We start from the raw sequence: 16,800 nt of genomic DNA, 5'->3' as shown, positions 1-16,800 counted from the left end.
AATTACATTTTTATCTTGGTCTTTCTCAGGTACTGGTATCTTGGGCCTCTAAAAACCAAAGTAGCCCACTTTTTCAGCACTCTTAAGGTAAATACAGTTTACAATGTAGAAGTTTGAGCTCTGATATTTTGTTGTTCCTCTGTGATGTGTGTATTTGGAATTTTAAAAAATTTCTTGCTACAGATGTATATGGCGTGCTCCAACACTAAAATGGGGCATATTTACTTATATACAAATGCAGAAAGCATTCCTGTTGTGATTCCTCTCATCTACCAACTTACCTTCTCCATTACCAAGCCCATATTTAATTTCATTTTAGTATTTTACTTCCCTTTGTCTATTCATTCACTCACTCTTACCAGACTAACCTTGAACACAATGACCTGTATCTCATTAACTATTTGCAAGTGTGTCTATATTAGCATCTGGAAATGAACTGAAGTTTTGTATCTGAATATATCTAATCATATAGGCTTGTGTATAATATAGGAGGTTTCAAACTATGCTTTGTGCTTCAAACTATGCTTTTTCAAACTAGCCAGATGTGGGTAGTGGTTGCCGTATTGGACAGCACAGGTCTAGAGACAGTTGTCATCATCAGAGAAAGTTCTATCAGGCCGTGCTGCTGTAGACTATACTGGCATAGAGAAAAGCTCAACAATGTATATTCATGAAAATGCTAATAGAAAAGTCATACTTATCTGTGTACTATATGCTGTGTTCAGCTTTTACGCAAATCAAGGTAGTATATTTACAATTCGACCAATCTGAAAATTGGCAGATGAAGTTTGAATGTAGTGAAAAGTTTGGTTTTAATGTTAACATTCAGAGTATTGAGTGTTTTTCGAATTACAAAAGTAATATATGTCCATTGCAATACGTTTGGAAAACATAGCTCCCTTTACCTTCTAAATAAATTCCAGATGGATAACAAAACCATTAAAGTACTAGGGGTAACAAATCTATATGATTATTAAAATGAACTTGGGGGGCGCCAAGGACTTTCTATACCTAAGGCAAATTGTGTGAGTGAAATGCATTACTGCTGTTGCTTGAGGGCATAATTACATTGGTGGAGTCGGGATTGCATTCAGGAAGAAATAGAGTAACTACATATTTAAGTTGTAGAATCTGGGAGCATGTAAACTGTTTCCATCATTTCTTCAGCAAACAATTACTGCATACCTGTTGTGTGGCAAGCCCTGCTATATATTTGGAATGCAAAGTCAAATAAGACAGGTTTCCTGCCCTCAAGAAGTATTCAAGTGCTGGGGGTGAGGTCCAAGTAAATCAGCAATTTGGCAAGTGCTAAGAGAGAAATATGGAGAGAATAAGATGGAAGCAGAGAGGAGGGGCATTTACCTCTGACTGAAGGTTGGTAAAGTCAGCCCAGGGAAGGTGACACTTTTGCCAGATTTTGAAATACATACAGGACTAGATAAATGGCATTCCGAGTGGAGCGGTGAGGATGTGTGAAGTCACAGTGGTGTAACACGGTCTTTAATTATGGCCAATGCAGTAGCATGGCGGGAAGGGGACTTTGAGGGTTAGGTCAGGACCACTTATGACAGGTTTTGATGTGGGATCTGACATTTATCATTAAAGCACTAGAGGGTTATTGAGTCTTAAGCAGGGGAGTGGCAAGAGCAGATTTTCACTTTAGAAAAATTGTTTGGCAACAGTGTGGACAAGAGATTGGACATGGGTAGTTAAATGCAAAGGCATCAGGTAGAAGATTGTTAATGTAATCCAGTTGAAAGGTGATAAGGTGGTAACAGTGAATATTGACCACAGAGGATGGATTAAAGAGGTACAGCCCTCAAAAGTTGGAAGGAGCGTGTAGTATTCCCAGATTTCTGGTTTGAGGGACTAGAGTTTGGTAACTAGAGTTTTCCATTAATGCTGATAATATTAGAGTAGAATCAAGTTTGTGAAGAAAGATGAAATTTTCAGTTTGGCACATACTGAGTTTAACACACTGGTGGTGCAGACAAGTGGCAGTACAGTCGTGACTTCGGTCTGGAATTCAGAGAGATATGGGCTAAAAAAATAGATGTAAATGTCATAAGTGTATGAGTGGCATTGAGCTATGGATTTAGTGAAGTTACTAGTGAGAATAGATGGCCAGGAATAGCCTTCATTTAAAGAGCCAGAGACGATGCCTGGGAACCGCTAAGAGAGACTCCAGGAGGAAGTACCGACACAGAAGCCGATGGAAGAGAGAATTTCAAGAAGAGAGTGCGATTTCAAGAAGCAACGGCAGAGTCTAAATAGAGGCAGGAAAGTGAGTGCCCTCTGAAGGTTCGGTAGCCCGTGGGTGGAAGAGCTGAAGCCACACTGAAGAAGGTTCAGGGGTAAATGGGAGCAAAAGGTAGAGGCAGTAGAGCCACTCCCTCAAGGATCTCGACTCTGAAGAGAAGGACATAAAAAGACAAAAGCTAGTGAGAAATATGGGCCACTGGAGTGTTTGGTTTTTTTTAATTGGAGAGGTATCTGTGTCTTTATATCCTGAAGCAGAAGTGAAAAAGAATGGGAGGAGAAGAGAGAAAGGACCCAAAAAGCATGACTGACTCAGCTAGTTCCACGAGCAAGTGGAAGGGAGTGGGATCCAAAGTCCTGGACTAGCCTTGGACGGGGGAGGGACGCCTTTTTCCTTGAGACAGGAGAGAAATAAAGAAGAGGTCCAGATGAAAACATATTTATAAAGAGGTAAGGCGGTTCTCACTGATGTCTTGATATTCTCACTGAAGCACAGGAAGCAAGTGATCTTTTGAAAGTGAGGTGGTGGTGGTGATGGTGGTGTTGGTGATAATGGTGATGGTGGTGGTGGTGATGGTGGTGATGGTGGTGGTGATGGTGGTGATGGTGGTGGTGATGGTGGTGATGGTGATGGTGGTGATGGTAGTGATGGTGGTGATGGTGATGATGGTGATAGTGGTGATGGTGGTGGTGGTGGTGGTGGTGATGGTGATGGTGGTGATGGTCGTGGTGGTATGGGGAGTTTTGAAGAAAGATGAAAATAGGTGGGTTTAGAAGGATTATCAAGTGGCATGGACAACCTTAGACCAAGAATTTGTTGACATGGATATGCTCGTTTGGGTGATTGTTTTCCCTGTGTCAGTACTCAGCAGGAGTGTTTTATTTCCCCCTCTAATAATATTGAGCCACGATGTAGAAGTACAGACACCTAGTGACAGATTGATCAAGAATAGGGGCTTTTCAGGGCAAACATTATGGAAGAAAGGAGACACGAGGGCCAAAAGCAATGGGAAAGAGAGTGATATAAAGTAACCCACTGGTTGGCCTGAGGACAAATGGCGTGGTCAGGGGCTGGGATTCTCAGTGCGACTGAGAGCTTGGTGTGGTTAGGGTCTCCACGGGCCCCCAAATCACACCCCTCTCTTCTTCCTCTGGCTAACCAAATGCAGGAACAAAGCAGATGGAAATCAGCATACCAGCTTTATAAATGTCAGCAGGAGTGAAGGGCACAGCTTGGATACGTGGTCACAATCTGATTTCCTAATACTCCAAATTGAATTTATCCACTTAAAACATCTCCTTCGGGGCAGAGACTGCTAAGTAACCTCACTGCGTGAGGAAGCAGTGGATGCGTGAGTCCACAGGATGGCCACTTCCAGAGTGAGAAGAGAAGGGGTTGGGTCTTTCTGGACTTGGGAAGGAGTAAGAGATGGAGTGAGAGAAGTTGGAATTGTTACTCTTTTGTAATTCACCCCATGGAAACTTGAGAACAAGGGAGTAGTTCACCCTAAGAGCCATTGGGCACAAAAGAATCAACCAGAAGAATATGGGAAGTGATTAGATGGTAGGATATCAGGGCTTTAGATTTCTAAGATGGAGTAGTTCTGGGTACCGATAAGGACTGGGACGTGGCCATGGAAATCGGTGGCTGTGGTGGGTTAGAGGTGACGTCAAGGGCTGAGAGGCTAGGGTGTTGTTTTCATCATCCCTGGGGACACTGATGGGACCCAGGATGGCACTGGACTCAGGGTGCCAGGAAGAAGACAAATCTAGAGTTGAGAATGATGGCCTTTGAGCAGGAATGAGAGGCCTTGGGCTGGATTTCGAGGCTGGACTAAAGCAGTCTGGTCTCTGAGTGGAATATGATAACAGAAGTGAAGAAGGTATGTGATACAACTGGATTTCATGTTTGTGTCACCATCTCTAAGTCACAGTATCAGATGACTATGCTTGTTCATACTGAGGTTTTCTTGCACAAGTATAAGCAGTGGCTGGTTGCTGGTCCACTTTGATCTCCTCTCTGCTCTGTGTTAGGAGAGCAGTGGAGGCCGCAGTCACTTGGTTCCTATAGGCCTTCAGTAGGAAAAGAAAGCTTGAGGATTCCACACGGCAAATTAGAGATAATTTCATCCCATGAGAGGAGATTACTAGTTAGCTTTCAAGCAGATATGGGTGGAATACTGTCCTTTGTAGAGAGAAACCCCAAGAGTTTGGAATCGTGTTGCACGATAAAGGTTTTTGTCTCTTCACATTGAAAGGAGTGGCCTCAGACTCATCAAGCCTCTCTCTCATACACGGGACCTACAGAGCGACCTCCCAGCGGAGCAGAAGAGACCCCTCCACGGCCCTCTTTGTACAGGAGGATATTACGAAGGCTCGCATCCTACTGGGTCCAGCCGCAGGACGGTGAGCAGCGAGGGCACTGACGACTGGAAAGCCCGGGTCAGCTCAGGCCTGCCTGCAGCAGACCCCGCCTCGGCGCTCGGCTCTCCTTTCCAGCGTCACTGAACTCAGCCCTCTGTGTGCACAGTGCAGGCCCCAAACAGCAGCAGCAGGGTCCCCATGCATGGGAGCAGCCTGTGTCAGCTGTGACTCCCAGCGACTTCCCCTTTCTGTCACCAACCTTTATGTTATTGTGGCTGCTTTGATAGGGATGTCTCAGGCATAGAGATTCCATTTTGAGCCTGGCCCTTTAACCTGTGTATCAAAAGTATGAGATAAAGAAAACTAAGCGGTGGGGGGGGCGGTCAGCAGATGGGCTTGGGAGGCCATCTGAGCCACTGGTAGCTGGCCGTGGTGGTGGTGCTGAGATGTTCATGGGAGACATTGACCTGTATCGAATGCATTCACACAGCCCCCCAAGAGGTGAGCCCAGAGGTCTGGAAAGAAGTGCAGCTGTCCACCCTTGAACTGTCCATCACGACTCGGAACAGTCAGCTTGACCTGGCAGTAAGTGTGCTTTTTTTTTTTTTAAAGTAGAAAAGCATTTGGGAAAAAGTGACAAAGGCTACATGCTCTTCCACTAACTTGGTGTTTTTATTTTTACCCTGTGGGGATAGAGAGGGAAGGATCAGGAACAGGAGGCTGTGGGGTGCCTTTGAGGAATAATAGCAATGAGAAGAAACAGCGAGTGAAGTGCCTAAAAGCTTAAGGGGCTCTGATCAAGTGTCTGTCACCAAGCCTTCTGCCTGAGAGAACTGAGGGCAAAAGGCCTTTAGAAATGGAGTTAGCCTAATCCCATTTGTCACAGGAATAAAAATTTGTGGAACTTTTACTTGAGTAAATATCCATTATTTTTGTGACTATATTAAATTTGTAGATTTAGGTCTCCAGGAGAGAAAACCATATATACATCTACATTTATATAGATGTATATATGTATACACACAAACATCTCTATTTTACATATTAAGTCCAATCTATTGAAATGCACTGACCAGTATGGTAGCCACTAGTCACATGTAGCTGCTTAAATTTAAATTAATACAAATAAAATTTAAAACTTATTACTTATGCCACATGTCAAGTGCTCAATAGCCATATGTGGCTAGTAGCTACCATATTGAAAAGCGCAAATATAAATTATTTCCGTAGTGCAAAAAGCTCTCCTGGATAGTGCTGATATAGATAAAAGGCTAAAAATTTTTTGAAATAAAGCAGAGGTTAGCAAACTGATCTGCCACCTGTTTTACTACAGCCTGCAAGCTGAGAATTGATTTTACGTTTTTAAATGGTTGGAATAAAGTCAAAAGAAGAATTATATTTTGTGATAGGTAAAAGTATACGAAATTCAAGTTTCAACATCCACAAGTAAAGTTTGATTGGAACTTAGCCATATTCATCCATATCCACGTTGTCTGTGGCCACTCTTATATGGCAGTGGCAGAGCTGAGTTGTTGTGACAGAGACTGAATGGCCCAAAAGCCTAAAACATTTACTCTCTGGCCATTCACAGTAAGGGTTTACTGACCCCTGGTCTAGAGAAAACTTTAATAGTTTATATTAATGAGCATGCCAGTAGGAAAGTTATCCTTAACCGTGGACTAATCCTATGTTCAGCTTTTATGTGAATCAAAGTATGTTCACAACTAACCTGGTCAGTCTGAAAACTGGCACATGGAATTGAACATATGAATGTAGTAAGATGAATGAGGGGGACAAGTGTAGTGAGAAGCTTGATTCCAATATTAATATTCAGAGTACTGGACTGCTTTTTAATTATAAAGGTAATGCATGTCCATTGTATAACATTCGGATCACATAGCTCTTTTCACCTTCTAAATTGATTCTGGTTGGATTAAAAGGTTAAATGTAAGAAAATAAAACTTAAAAACACTAGAGTGAAATCTTAAGTGATTATCAATATAAACTTGGGAGGACGAGGCTTTTCCAAGCCTGGCATCTAACCAAAAATCATATTGATGCATTTGTCTACTTCTAATAAAAAAGAAACTATAAACAAAAATTTTAATGACACTCATTTTTAGATTTCCTTTATAATTTATCAATCTTTAAAAAAAATTTTTTTTAATGACAAATTGGGAAAAATATTAGGATGTGATATACCAGGAGTTAATAGCTTTCCTTTATGCTTAACTGTTAGGATAATCAATAAGAAACGGGCAAAGGACTAATATAAACAACAGGCAGGGGGCATAATTAGAAATTCACAAAGGAAATAAACTTGAAAAAAATTGCTTATATTTACTACATGATAAGCACTGTCCTAAGAATTTTACAGTGTCAGCTCATGTAATCCTCATAACTACACTATCAGGTAGATATAACTTCTCTCTGAATTTCATAGGTAAAGAAACAGAAAAAGTGCTCAGTATCAAAGAAGTACAAATTAAAATAGTAAATATTGAATTGCCATAGATTAAAAAGCATGCTGGTGTTCAGTGCTGGTGTGGATAGGGAAATGGGCTGTCAGGTTTTCTTGAGGGAAAGAGAAATCGGAACACTTTTTCTCCAAGGCATTTTGGCAGTATATATTAAGCATCTGAAATGTAAGCATACCCTTGGCCCTATTAAGCATATTTCTAGAAATTTATCCTTCAGAAATAATCAGATGATACATAATGTAGAGAGTCTGAAAATGTTGGCGAAAGTGAATGTATTAAGGTTAAAAAAAATACTCTGTTAAAAAGAGGAATTTTAAAAAGAAAGATAAGATTTCTAATTATACATTTCCTTTATACTCAATCTCTGATGATATGTACTTCCAGTGTTTTGTTCATGTTCTTTAACCTTGTTCTTTGCTCTGATGACTGAATACCAATGAATGGATTGAGTTCAGTGAGTATGTATGTGATTGTGGCTCGAGATTAGCCTCATTCAGAGTGCCGAGAGCTTTTTATCTTTGTGCCAATTATAAAAGTATATGATCCTGTGCTGCTTATCGCTAGCAGCAGCACATTCATTTTTTTTTTTCTATCCTCTTTGTAAAAATAAAAGCAAATGCAATAAAATATTCAAAGACAATGAAGCTGCCATGTAATAGCTCAAAATGTTCATTTATCATTAAAAAAAAGTCCATTCAGAGTCTGAAAGAAGCCTGAGGGGTGTGGAATGCTTGAAAATTAGGATCTCTTGTAGAGCTATGTTCACTGTATTTATAATAGCAAAATATGTGAAACAAACTAATCAGGCCACTGATGAGAAATACATTATGGTACATGTATTTAAAATGTTCTCTCTATATTTATTGACATGGAAAGATGTTCATCGTATATTGTTAAATGAAAAACCAGGTTAACATGATTTGCAGCAAATGATTCCATATTTATTTAAAAAAGAAGTACTCCCACCTATAATTGAGTCTTGTGAATGATGGAGGTAAGGCTCCAATTTTATATTCTTTCCGTATAGAAAGCCAGTTGTCCAAGCACCATTTATTGAAATGTCCTTCCCCCAACACCCCACTGATCTGCAGTAAACCTCTGTCATACCTCAAGTATCTATATACATGGAGATGTTTCTAGTCTATTCTTTTGCTCTATTTTTCTATATTTGTACTAATACTGTTTCTCTTAATTATTATAGTTTTATAGTAAGTCCCTCTATGTTTTTATTCTTAAAGAGTCTCTTGGCTCTTCGACCTCTATAAATCCTTTAGAATGTTTATTAAGTTCCACATAAAAATCTGTTATAATATTGATCAGCATTACATTGAACCAGTAGATCAATTTGAGGAGAAATGACATTTGTACAATATTGACTCTTCTATCGTATGCACATGGCGTATCTTCATTTATTTAAGTTTTTAATGTCTTTCAATGAAGTTTTATAGTTTTCTCTATAACAGTTTGTCTTGCTGGGTAGATTCCTAGTTATCTTAATTTTTGATACTGTTGTAAATAGTATCTCTTAAATTGTTATTTTTTTAAACTGATTTAGCTGATGGACATGTAATGATTTTTTATATTGATGCTGCGTCAGCAACCTAACAATTCTTATTATGTTAAGTTTATGGATTCCTTTAGATTTTCTATAGATTCAGTCATATCAACCGCAAATAGTGCAGTGGATATGATTTTTTCCTTTCAAATACTTAACCTTCTTCTAATCTTTTGTCTTATCGCATAGGCTAGGACCTTAGTAGTGTTGAACAGAAGCAGGGATGGCAGGTGTCCCTGTCTCATTCCTGACTGAGGGAGAAAGGCTTCACTGCTTCATTCTTGAGTTTGATGGGGTTTTTTGTAGATACCCTTTATCAGATTAAGGAAGTTCCCTTCCACTCCTATCTTAGTGTGCTGAGGGTTTTTATCATGAGTGGATCTTTAATTTTATCAAGTACCTTTCCAGCCACTATTGAGATAAGGCTTTCTCACTGAATCTGTCATTGCAGTGTAACACATTGATTTTCGCACTTGCACTCTTAACAAAAGTCAAATCCTTGACTTGTATGTATAGCTACTTATCCCCTTCCATGTCTAAAATACATTTCAGTCTTGGCATGTCCAAAACTGAGCTCCTGGTCTTCCATTCCACCCCTTGAAAACTGCCTTATCCTCAGTAGTCCTCCAGCGCAGTTGATTGTAATTCCGTGCTTTTCATCGTTCTGGCCAAACATCTTGGCTCCTCTTTCTCCTCACATCAAATCTCAGAGGAAGCCCTGGCGGCTTCACCTTCTAAATATGGCCAGCACGCCTCACAGTGTCCACTGCCAGCTGATCCAAGCCAGCGTCGTCTTTTCGCCCGATTATTACAGTATGTTCCTAAGGGGTCTCCCTGCCCTTTTCCCTTTCCTTCTCCTTTAAACACAGTAGCCAGAGAGATCCTAATTTTAAAAAAGCCAAATCATATTTCTCTGCTTAGAACCTTCCAGTGGCTCCTCACTTCACTCAGCCTGACGGCCAACTTCCTTATAGGGGTGCACAAAGCCCTACTGCTCCAGCTCCTGAACCCTCTGATTCCATCTCCTCTCATCCCCTTTTCTCACTCTGCTCCAGCCATACTGGCCTCCTTGCTGTTCTTTGCCACGTCAGGCCTGCTCCCACCTAAGGTGCCTGCCCTGGCAGTGCCCTTTGTGTGGACTGCAGTTCCCTAGGCCAGTGGTTCTCAAAGCGTGGGCCTTGGGTCAGCAGCAGAAGCATCGCTTGGGACCTTGTTAGAAATGAAGATTCTTGGGGCTCACCCTAGATCTACTGAACCATAAGCTCTGACCTGTGTTTTAATAGGCCCTCCAGGTGATGTTTGCTAGAGTTTGCCCTGGATTTCCACAGTGCCCTCACCTCCTTCAGGTGTCTGCTTAGAGGTTACCTTGTCAATGAGGCCTACCTGGACCCCTCTTTAAAGACGCCACCAATCGTGCTTGCTTCGGTAGCACATATACTGAAAATGCCACCAATACCACCTTTTATCTCATTTTTATAATATACTCTAATAATACTTCTAATAGACTCTATAATTTGCCATTTATGCTAATATACATACATAGTCCACAATTTACTATTTTTATACGGATATACTCTAACATACTTCTAATATACATGAAGTTTATTATTTTATTATGGTTGTTTTGTTTATCCCTTCCACTCTCGCTGGTAGAATGTAAGTTCTTTGTAGGCAGAAATTTTTGTTTTTTTCATTCGTTGACACAACCCTAGCACTTAGAAGAGTTCATGGTACAGAGGTGACAGTAAGTCATTTAACGAAAGGTGACCCTGGAGCAGAGTTATCCCTCTATGTTCTGTAATTCCTCGTTGAGATGTGAAGTTGTGCTTTGGTAGTGCCCTTTAACCTTAGGCACAGGCTGTCAGCTCTCAGAGGCCTGGGGGTGATCCTGGGGCTACAGATTTCGAACCTGTCCAAAAATAAACAAACCTCTATTTGAAGCAGACCCAGAAGCGTTGGGATTGACTTACAGAGGGCCAGGTTTGTACTGCTAGCCACCAACTGGTGGTAAATTGTGGGGAGGCGGGGGGAGGGTGGGGAGTGGCATAGGAACCAAGTCTGTTTTTATAGCCACTTCCTTGTAGCTCAATTCTTCCAGAATATTCTGTGGTTGGGAATGTAAAGTTTTAAAAACATTGCCATGGCATAAAAGGATTGCTGCTCTTCGACTCTGGTCACATACCAAGTTTGCATGTAGAGCATTTAAAAAAACACAGATACTTGGGGGCTCTCCACACCAAGAAGCTGATCCAGCCAGTGTGGCGTGATGATGACATACAGCGAGGGTGGAGACTTGCTGGGAGAGAGGGGCTGGAAGCTTGGCCTGCCAGCGAGGGGACCCTAGAGACTATAACAGCTACGATTATTAGCGAGCGACAGAACTTGACAACCCTCCAAACCCGAGTTTTTACCTAGCTTACGTATGTAGTAAAACAACAAGCAAGCAATAGAGATGAATTTTATGGTATGTACATACCACTTCAATAAAGGTCTTAATGTAAAAAGAAAAAAAAGGACTGAGGATATATTCAGGATAAAGTCATTGAAAGTAAAGTCCCCTCCGTAATACACAGCTCCAACCGCGACCCTTTAAGGCTAAAGGAGGGCAACAGGCTGCATTAGCCAAAATTTAGAGCATTAATTTTAGTTTTCCTCACCTTTTTAGAGCAAAGAAGACTTTATGAACATCTGCATGGAACCCAACACGGTCAGCAAAGGAGACTTCATAAGTATAGGGTAAGTGGACTGGGGTTTGTAGGCAGTGAGGCTTTAAGTAGTTTGTATTCTCAGACTTTACCAATCTGAGTGCCCATGCACTCCAAGACAGAGATCCAACCGAGGACCTGTCTGGTTTGGGAACCACAGCATCCTTTTTTCATTTGAGTCGGCATGTGTAGCGTGCCTCTCCTGCTGTGGCCTTCCCCATTCATTTCGGGAAGATCAGAGTATGGGAGCCGTCTTTGTCTTTCGACTGAAATGACAGGATTCCGTGTAGCGTGGTATCATACCCAGAATTTTGGCTTCAGGGTCAGAACTACTGGGTACAAATCTTGACTTTGCCACTTACTGGCCTTATGACTTGGACAAATCCTTTACCTTCTCTGAATCCTTTTCCCTGTGTATAGAATGGTGTGATATAATCACCTCTATCTCAGGATTGTTTTTGAGCCTCAAAGGACTGTGTGGGAAAAGTCTTTTTCAGTGTGAAGCACTTCACAGCATCAGTTACCATTCATGTCAGCCCACCTTGCCCTCTTCCCAGGGCATTGATGAAAAGGTATTGAGAACCTTGGACATTTTCCAGGCTTTTTTTCCCTTTTCCACTACAGAATACCCTTCCGAGTCCTGTCTGATTTGTTAAGCCCTACCTCTGCCAGAATTTTATTGGTTAAGAATGCTCTCAACCCTCTGCCAGCCTTCAAAGCATCTGAGGAGCCTGTGTGTTACCATGCCAACTGGGAATCTGCTCAGCTTTTTATGAGCTCTGTCTCAGAGCTCCCTCTGGCGCCCATCTAAGGATTAGACATTTCTGCTGCAGCGGCCGGGTCTCCGTGGCTACTTCATTCTCTGCACCAGCACCGGCAGTACAGTGTCTTTCATCAGTTTGTGTTATTCTTGCCTTTGGTACCAATTCTTCAGTTGCTGAATAGCTGCTTCTGCAGCCTTTGACTTACTTAACTGTAGTAAAAGGAAGAAGGGAAAAGTCTTTCTTCTCCTAGGAAGGGTCCAGAAGCCACACAGTGTCTTAATTGAAAGTCTGGCCAGTGGGACCAGCTATATTTGAATCTCCTTCATAATACTGACATCCCCAAACAGGAAGAAAACCCGGTGATAATTGCTTAAATTAGACGAAGTCATTATGTTTCTCCATTGTTGCTGTCACCATCTTCAGCAGCAGCAATAACATGGTTTCCTTTTGGTCTCTACAGGGAGGGAAATCAAGTAATGTCTGTTTCCTCTGGGTATCTGATAAGAACACTGTAAAGTTGCTTTAGAAAATGGATGAAGTTTCATAGATGAAAGAATTACTCTTGTTAATTAATGATAAAGAATGGACTAATTTTCTGAGATTAGCTTTTACCTTTTCCACTGACCCTGACTGGCTGAAGGGTGTATACACGAGGGGGAGGGGGAGAGTGTGTGTGTATGTGTGTGTGTGTGTGTGTGCACACGCATGTGCACGTGTGTGGACAGGCTGATAGTTTTACTCTAAAGCCATGTAGTCCAAGTAAAGATGCACTATGCTAAGTAGAGAATCATTCAAGAACTACTAAGATTGGTTGTTCATATAAATATCTAGTTTAAATTAGAATAAAAAATTTTCTCCTTCAAGCAATAGACTCACAAGAAGTACCAAATATCAAAAATTTAGTACTTTTTTCTAAAGAATTTCATTTCATTCCGATTTTTAAAGTTGAGATTTTTAAATAGCCCAAGAATTAGGTATACATGGAACTATTTAAAAATAAAAAACAATTCAGAGAAAAATCAGTCTTAACTTCAAGAACAGTTCTCTGCAATAAATAAACCTGCTCAATCTAGAACGTATCTCAACACTAAGGAAGAATCACTGGGGGAATAATTATTCACAGAACCCCGCGGTGCAAGAGATTATGAGTCCATTTATTTCATCTCATCAAAAGACAGGCAGAACTTGCTGTGTTCTTGCAGTCGAATGCAGTTGCCAGCACTGGTTTCCAAGCTTGCTTTTTCCTGTACCAACAGAAGTAAAAAGGTGAGAGACCCCAAGGTGCGCGCTGACGGCACCGAGTGTCTTCAGGCCAGCCGCTGCACTTTGCTTCTTCCTGAGGTGAGCGGGGGTGAGCTGTCCCAGAGCTTGTGGTTCTTTCCTGGTCTGTCTTCCTTTCTGTTTTCTTCCCCCTCCTTCCTATTAACAGACCCTTTTTTAGGTACCTTGTACGTGCTGAGCACTGTGCCAGGCTCTGGGTTACATTAAGGGAGACCTGAAAAGATGACAGACGCCCCTTCTGAGTCACGGGTTTAGAGTTGGGCTCCTGAAGACTTCCGGTGTTGTCAAGCCAAGGTTCTGTAAAGTGATCCTTAGGTCTCCTGAGCTTTTATTTTTCTGAATGTAAATTATGCAGATAGCTACTATACCCACAGAATTCTCCAGTTAGCAAATGTTAATAGTGGATTGTAGCTTTACTTTTTTATTTTTTAAATTTATTTAATTAATTTCTTTTTGGCTGTGTTGGGTCTTCGTTGCTGCGTGTGGGCTTTCTCTAGTTGTGGTGAGCAGGGGCTACTCTAAGTTGTGGTGCACGGGCTTCTCACTGCAGTGGCTTCTCTTGTTGCAGAGCATGGGCTCTAGGCGCAGGGGCTTCAGTAGTTGTGGCACGTGGGCTCAGTAGTTGTGGCTCGTGGGTTCTAGAGCGCAGGCTCAGTAGCTGTGGCACACGGTCATAGTTGCTCCGCGGCATGTGGGATCCTCCCGGACCACGGCTTGAACCCCTGTCCCCTGCATTGGCAGGCGGATTCTTAACCACTGCGCCACCAGGGAAGTCCTAGCTTCACATTTTTTAAAAAGGATCTGGAAGCAGTTTTCAGGATGGCAGTAAATTTTTCTGTACTGGGAAATGCCAAGCTTAGTAGAATAACCTATAAGTGGAAAAAAACCTACTACAGGTGGCCTCTGAAGACTTGTGGCTATTAAACTAAGGTGTTCAAAAAGGTAGGTGTCCCCACAGTGGCTGGCACCATAGTTTCAACGCAGCAAATGTTGAATTAAATGCATGAGTTACAGAAGGGTTTTACAGAATCTGTAATATTAATGTTGCTATACCTTAGGTGTAAAGCTAAGTGGGTCCTAAAGAACCATGAAAATCATCAAGTGGCTGTAATGGCTTTCCTCAGAGAATTGGCTGTGTTTCTTGCTTTTCATTTGAGAAAGATTAGGGCTGAGAAGGACATACACGTATGTTCTATGAATTCCTTAAAGATGTGACAGGACCCTGTCTTACAGTAAGCATTTGAAAATGATAACCTTGTCTCACAAATCCCAAAATACTCTGGGAGGAGACAGAGGCCACTGAAACCTTTGTCATGGTAGAATAGGGCTATTTCCGGAACCAGCCCCGTGTCTGACACAGGCTCTGAAATACTCTTTTCAAAGAACATCAGACCAGGGGCTTCCCTGGTGGCGCAGTGGTTGAGGGTCCGCCTGCCAGTGCAGGGAACACGGGTTCGATCCCTGGTCCGGGAAGATCCCACATGCCAGACCGGTAAGCCCGTGCACCACAACTGCTGAGCCTGAGCTCTGGAGACTGCGAACCACAACTGCTGAGCCCATGTGCCACAGCTGCTGGGGGCTGCGCACCTAGAGCCTGTGCTCTGCACGCAACAGGAGAAGCCGCCGCAATGAGAAGCCCGCGCACCGCAATGAAGACCCAACGCAGCCAAAAGTGAATAAATAAAATAAATTAAAAAAAAAAAAAAAAGAACGTCAGACCAGATCCTCAGAGAGGAGGATCTTTGCCCTAACCACCTGCTCTGGTGCCCTAGTGGTGACGAGCTGCAGCCAGTGTGGGCGTGAGCTGTTGCGAATATTCTCTCCTCCACAGGGAGCAGGGGGCTCCTTCAGCATTGACAGCGAGGAGTACGAGGCGATGCCCGTGGAGGTGAAACTGCTCCCCGGGAAACTACGGTTCTTCTGCGACCCTCGGAAGAGGGAGCAGCTGCTGCAAAGCACGGCCCAGTGAGCGGGCTGCAGGTGGGCGCCCGAGACTGCACTTTAGGCTACCCTGGGACCAAAAGGGAACCAAGGCCTCCCCGTCCCTGCAGCGCTGTCAGAGGACCCCAAGGGCCTGTTCATGGCAAGTACCCCCGACCCTCCTCGCTAGTGCTTCCCAGCTTTGCAGCCAGCTTCCCAGCAGCGCATGCTTTCACTCTGCTGTGACAGTCCGTCCCTTCTAAATACTGCTTTTCCTCAGGCTAGTTCCAGGAAATCCCCCCCCACTCAATGGATGGAGAAGGGCTAGACCTTGTTAGCTCCCCTGAGTGGGAAGCAGGATCCTGGGCTGAGTGGCTCTTCCTCTCCTGTTGGGCTCTATGGCCGCCCTGGGAAGTCTAGGGAAGCGCCTGCCTTCTGCCGCCTCGTCCCGTTCCCCGGGCTCTTCCACGGGTGCTGCTATTTTGTGAGCTCCCAATTCTTAGCGTCTTTCAGTTCTCTCCTTAATCAAAAACATACCTGAGGTGTTTCCCTCTTCAGCCATGGCTGAAATACTGTAAAATACTAGTTTTTTCCCCTGAAGTAGTGCTTCTTAAATGTTGGTTTGCATGAGAACCACCTGGGGTGCATGCTGAAAACTGACTTACTTGGGGCCCAACCCAAATCTAGTAACTCAGTCTGGGGCTGGAGCCCAGGAATCTGCATTTTAAAAAAGGTGTCCACCTTCCCCAGGTGGTTCTACTACAAGAGGTGTCCCCCAAACTGAACAGGACAGTCTTGTAAAGCAGTGGTCCACACACTATTCTGCTTATGAACTTCCTAAAAGTATTTTGAAAAATCATGTATCCCCTCAGTTTTAAGTTGACAGCTAAAATTTTTCATGGCAAGTTAGTTGCCAAAGTATATACTTTCTGGTGTCATGTAAATATTGATATTTTAAAATAAAACTGTTACATCACTGTCTTAAACATATTCAGTGTAATTGAAATATATAACAATTTAACACCCATCCTCCATTTACAAAAATGAGTAAGTTTTCTGTCATTGAAAATGTCGATTATCCTTGTATGTGTATCTCCAAACCACTTTCAGCAAAGAATGCTATCATAATGTAATGTTTTTATGCTTGAAATTTTCTTTCCATTGGACCTATCTTCTTGCCAACAAAAAATGTAAGTGGAAGTAACTTTTTTTTAGTTCTTCAAGTGTTAACTCACTACAGAATAAATGTTATAAATTATTAAAATACAATTGATGAATATTATAAATTTTTGATAATTAAAAATCAACATTTTATTAGAATGCTCTTTATCCTAGAGTTCATTTATCAAAAAGCAGTTTTTCTGTGTTGTTTGTTTATTCAAGTTTTTAATTTTTATTTTGTATTGGAGTATAGTTGATTAACAATTGTGTGTTAGTTTCAGGTGTATAGCGAAGTGATTCAGTTATACATA

At 42.1% G+C, this 16,800-nt stretch overlaps 1 protein-coding gene across 6 annotated transcripts in view; it reads left to right on the top strand.

Annotated features, from left to right (window-relative positions):
- Positions 1-16,597, top strand: part of AGK (acylglycerol kinase) — a 126,252-nt gene extending 109,655 nt beyond the window's left edge. For 4 of the 6 annotated variants that reach the window (XM_059933205.1, XM_059933206.1, XM_059933203.1 and 1 more), the window contains 6 exons: positions 30-87; positions 4,518-4,665; positions 5,114-5,208; positions 11,324-11,394; positions 13,384-13,468; positions 15,240-16,597. In XM_059933205.1, the coding sequence (XP_059789188.1) occupies positions 30-87; positions 4,518-4,665; positions 5,114-5,208; positions 11,324-11,394; positions 13,384-13,468; positions 15,240-15,377 (595 nt within the window). In that variant the 3' untranslated portion in view covers positions 15,378-16,597. Of the gene's footprint in view, positions 1-29; positions 88-4,517; positions 4,666-5,113; positions 5,209-11,323; positions 11,395-11,987; positions 12,255-13,383; positions 13,469-15,239 lie in introns of those variants that run through there. The other 2 variants (XM_059933209.1, XM_059933208.1) reach the window with 2 other exon arrangements.
- The last annotated feature ends 203 nt before the right edge of the window (positions 16,598-16,800 follow it).

Source organism: Balaenoptera ricei, chromosome 9 (assembly GCF_028023285.1).
Source record: "Balaenoptera ricei isolate mBalRic1 chromosome 9, mBalRic1.hap2, whole genome shotgun sequence".
In the NCBI taxonomy this organism is placed as follows: Eukaryota; Metazoa; Chordata; class Mammalia; order Artiodactyla; family Balaenopteridae; genus Balaenoptera; species Balaenoptera ricei.
The sequence above is the reverse complement of the archived record's forward strand: the minus strand, read 5'-3'. Positions and strand labels throughout refer to the sequence as shown.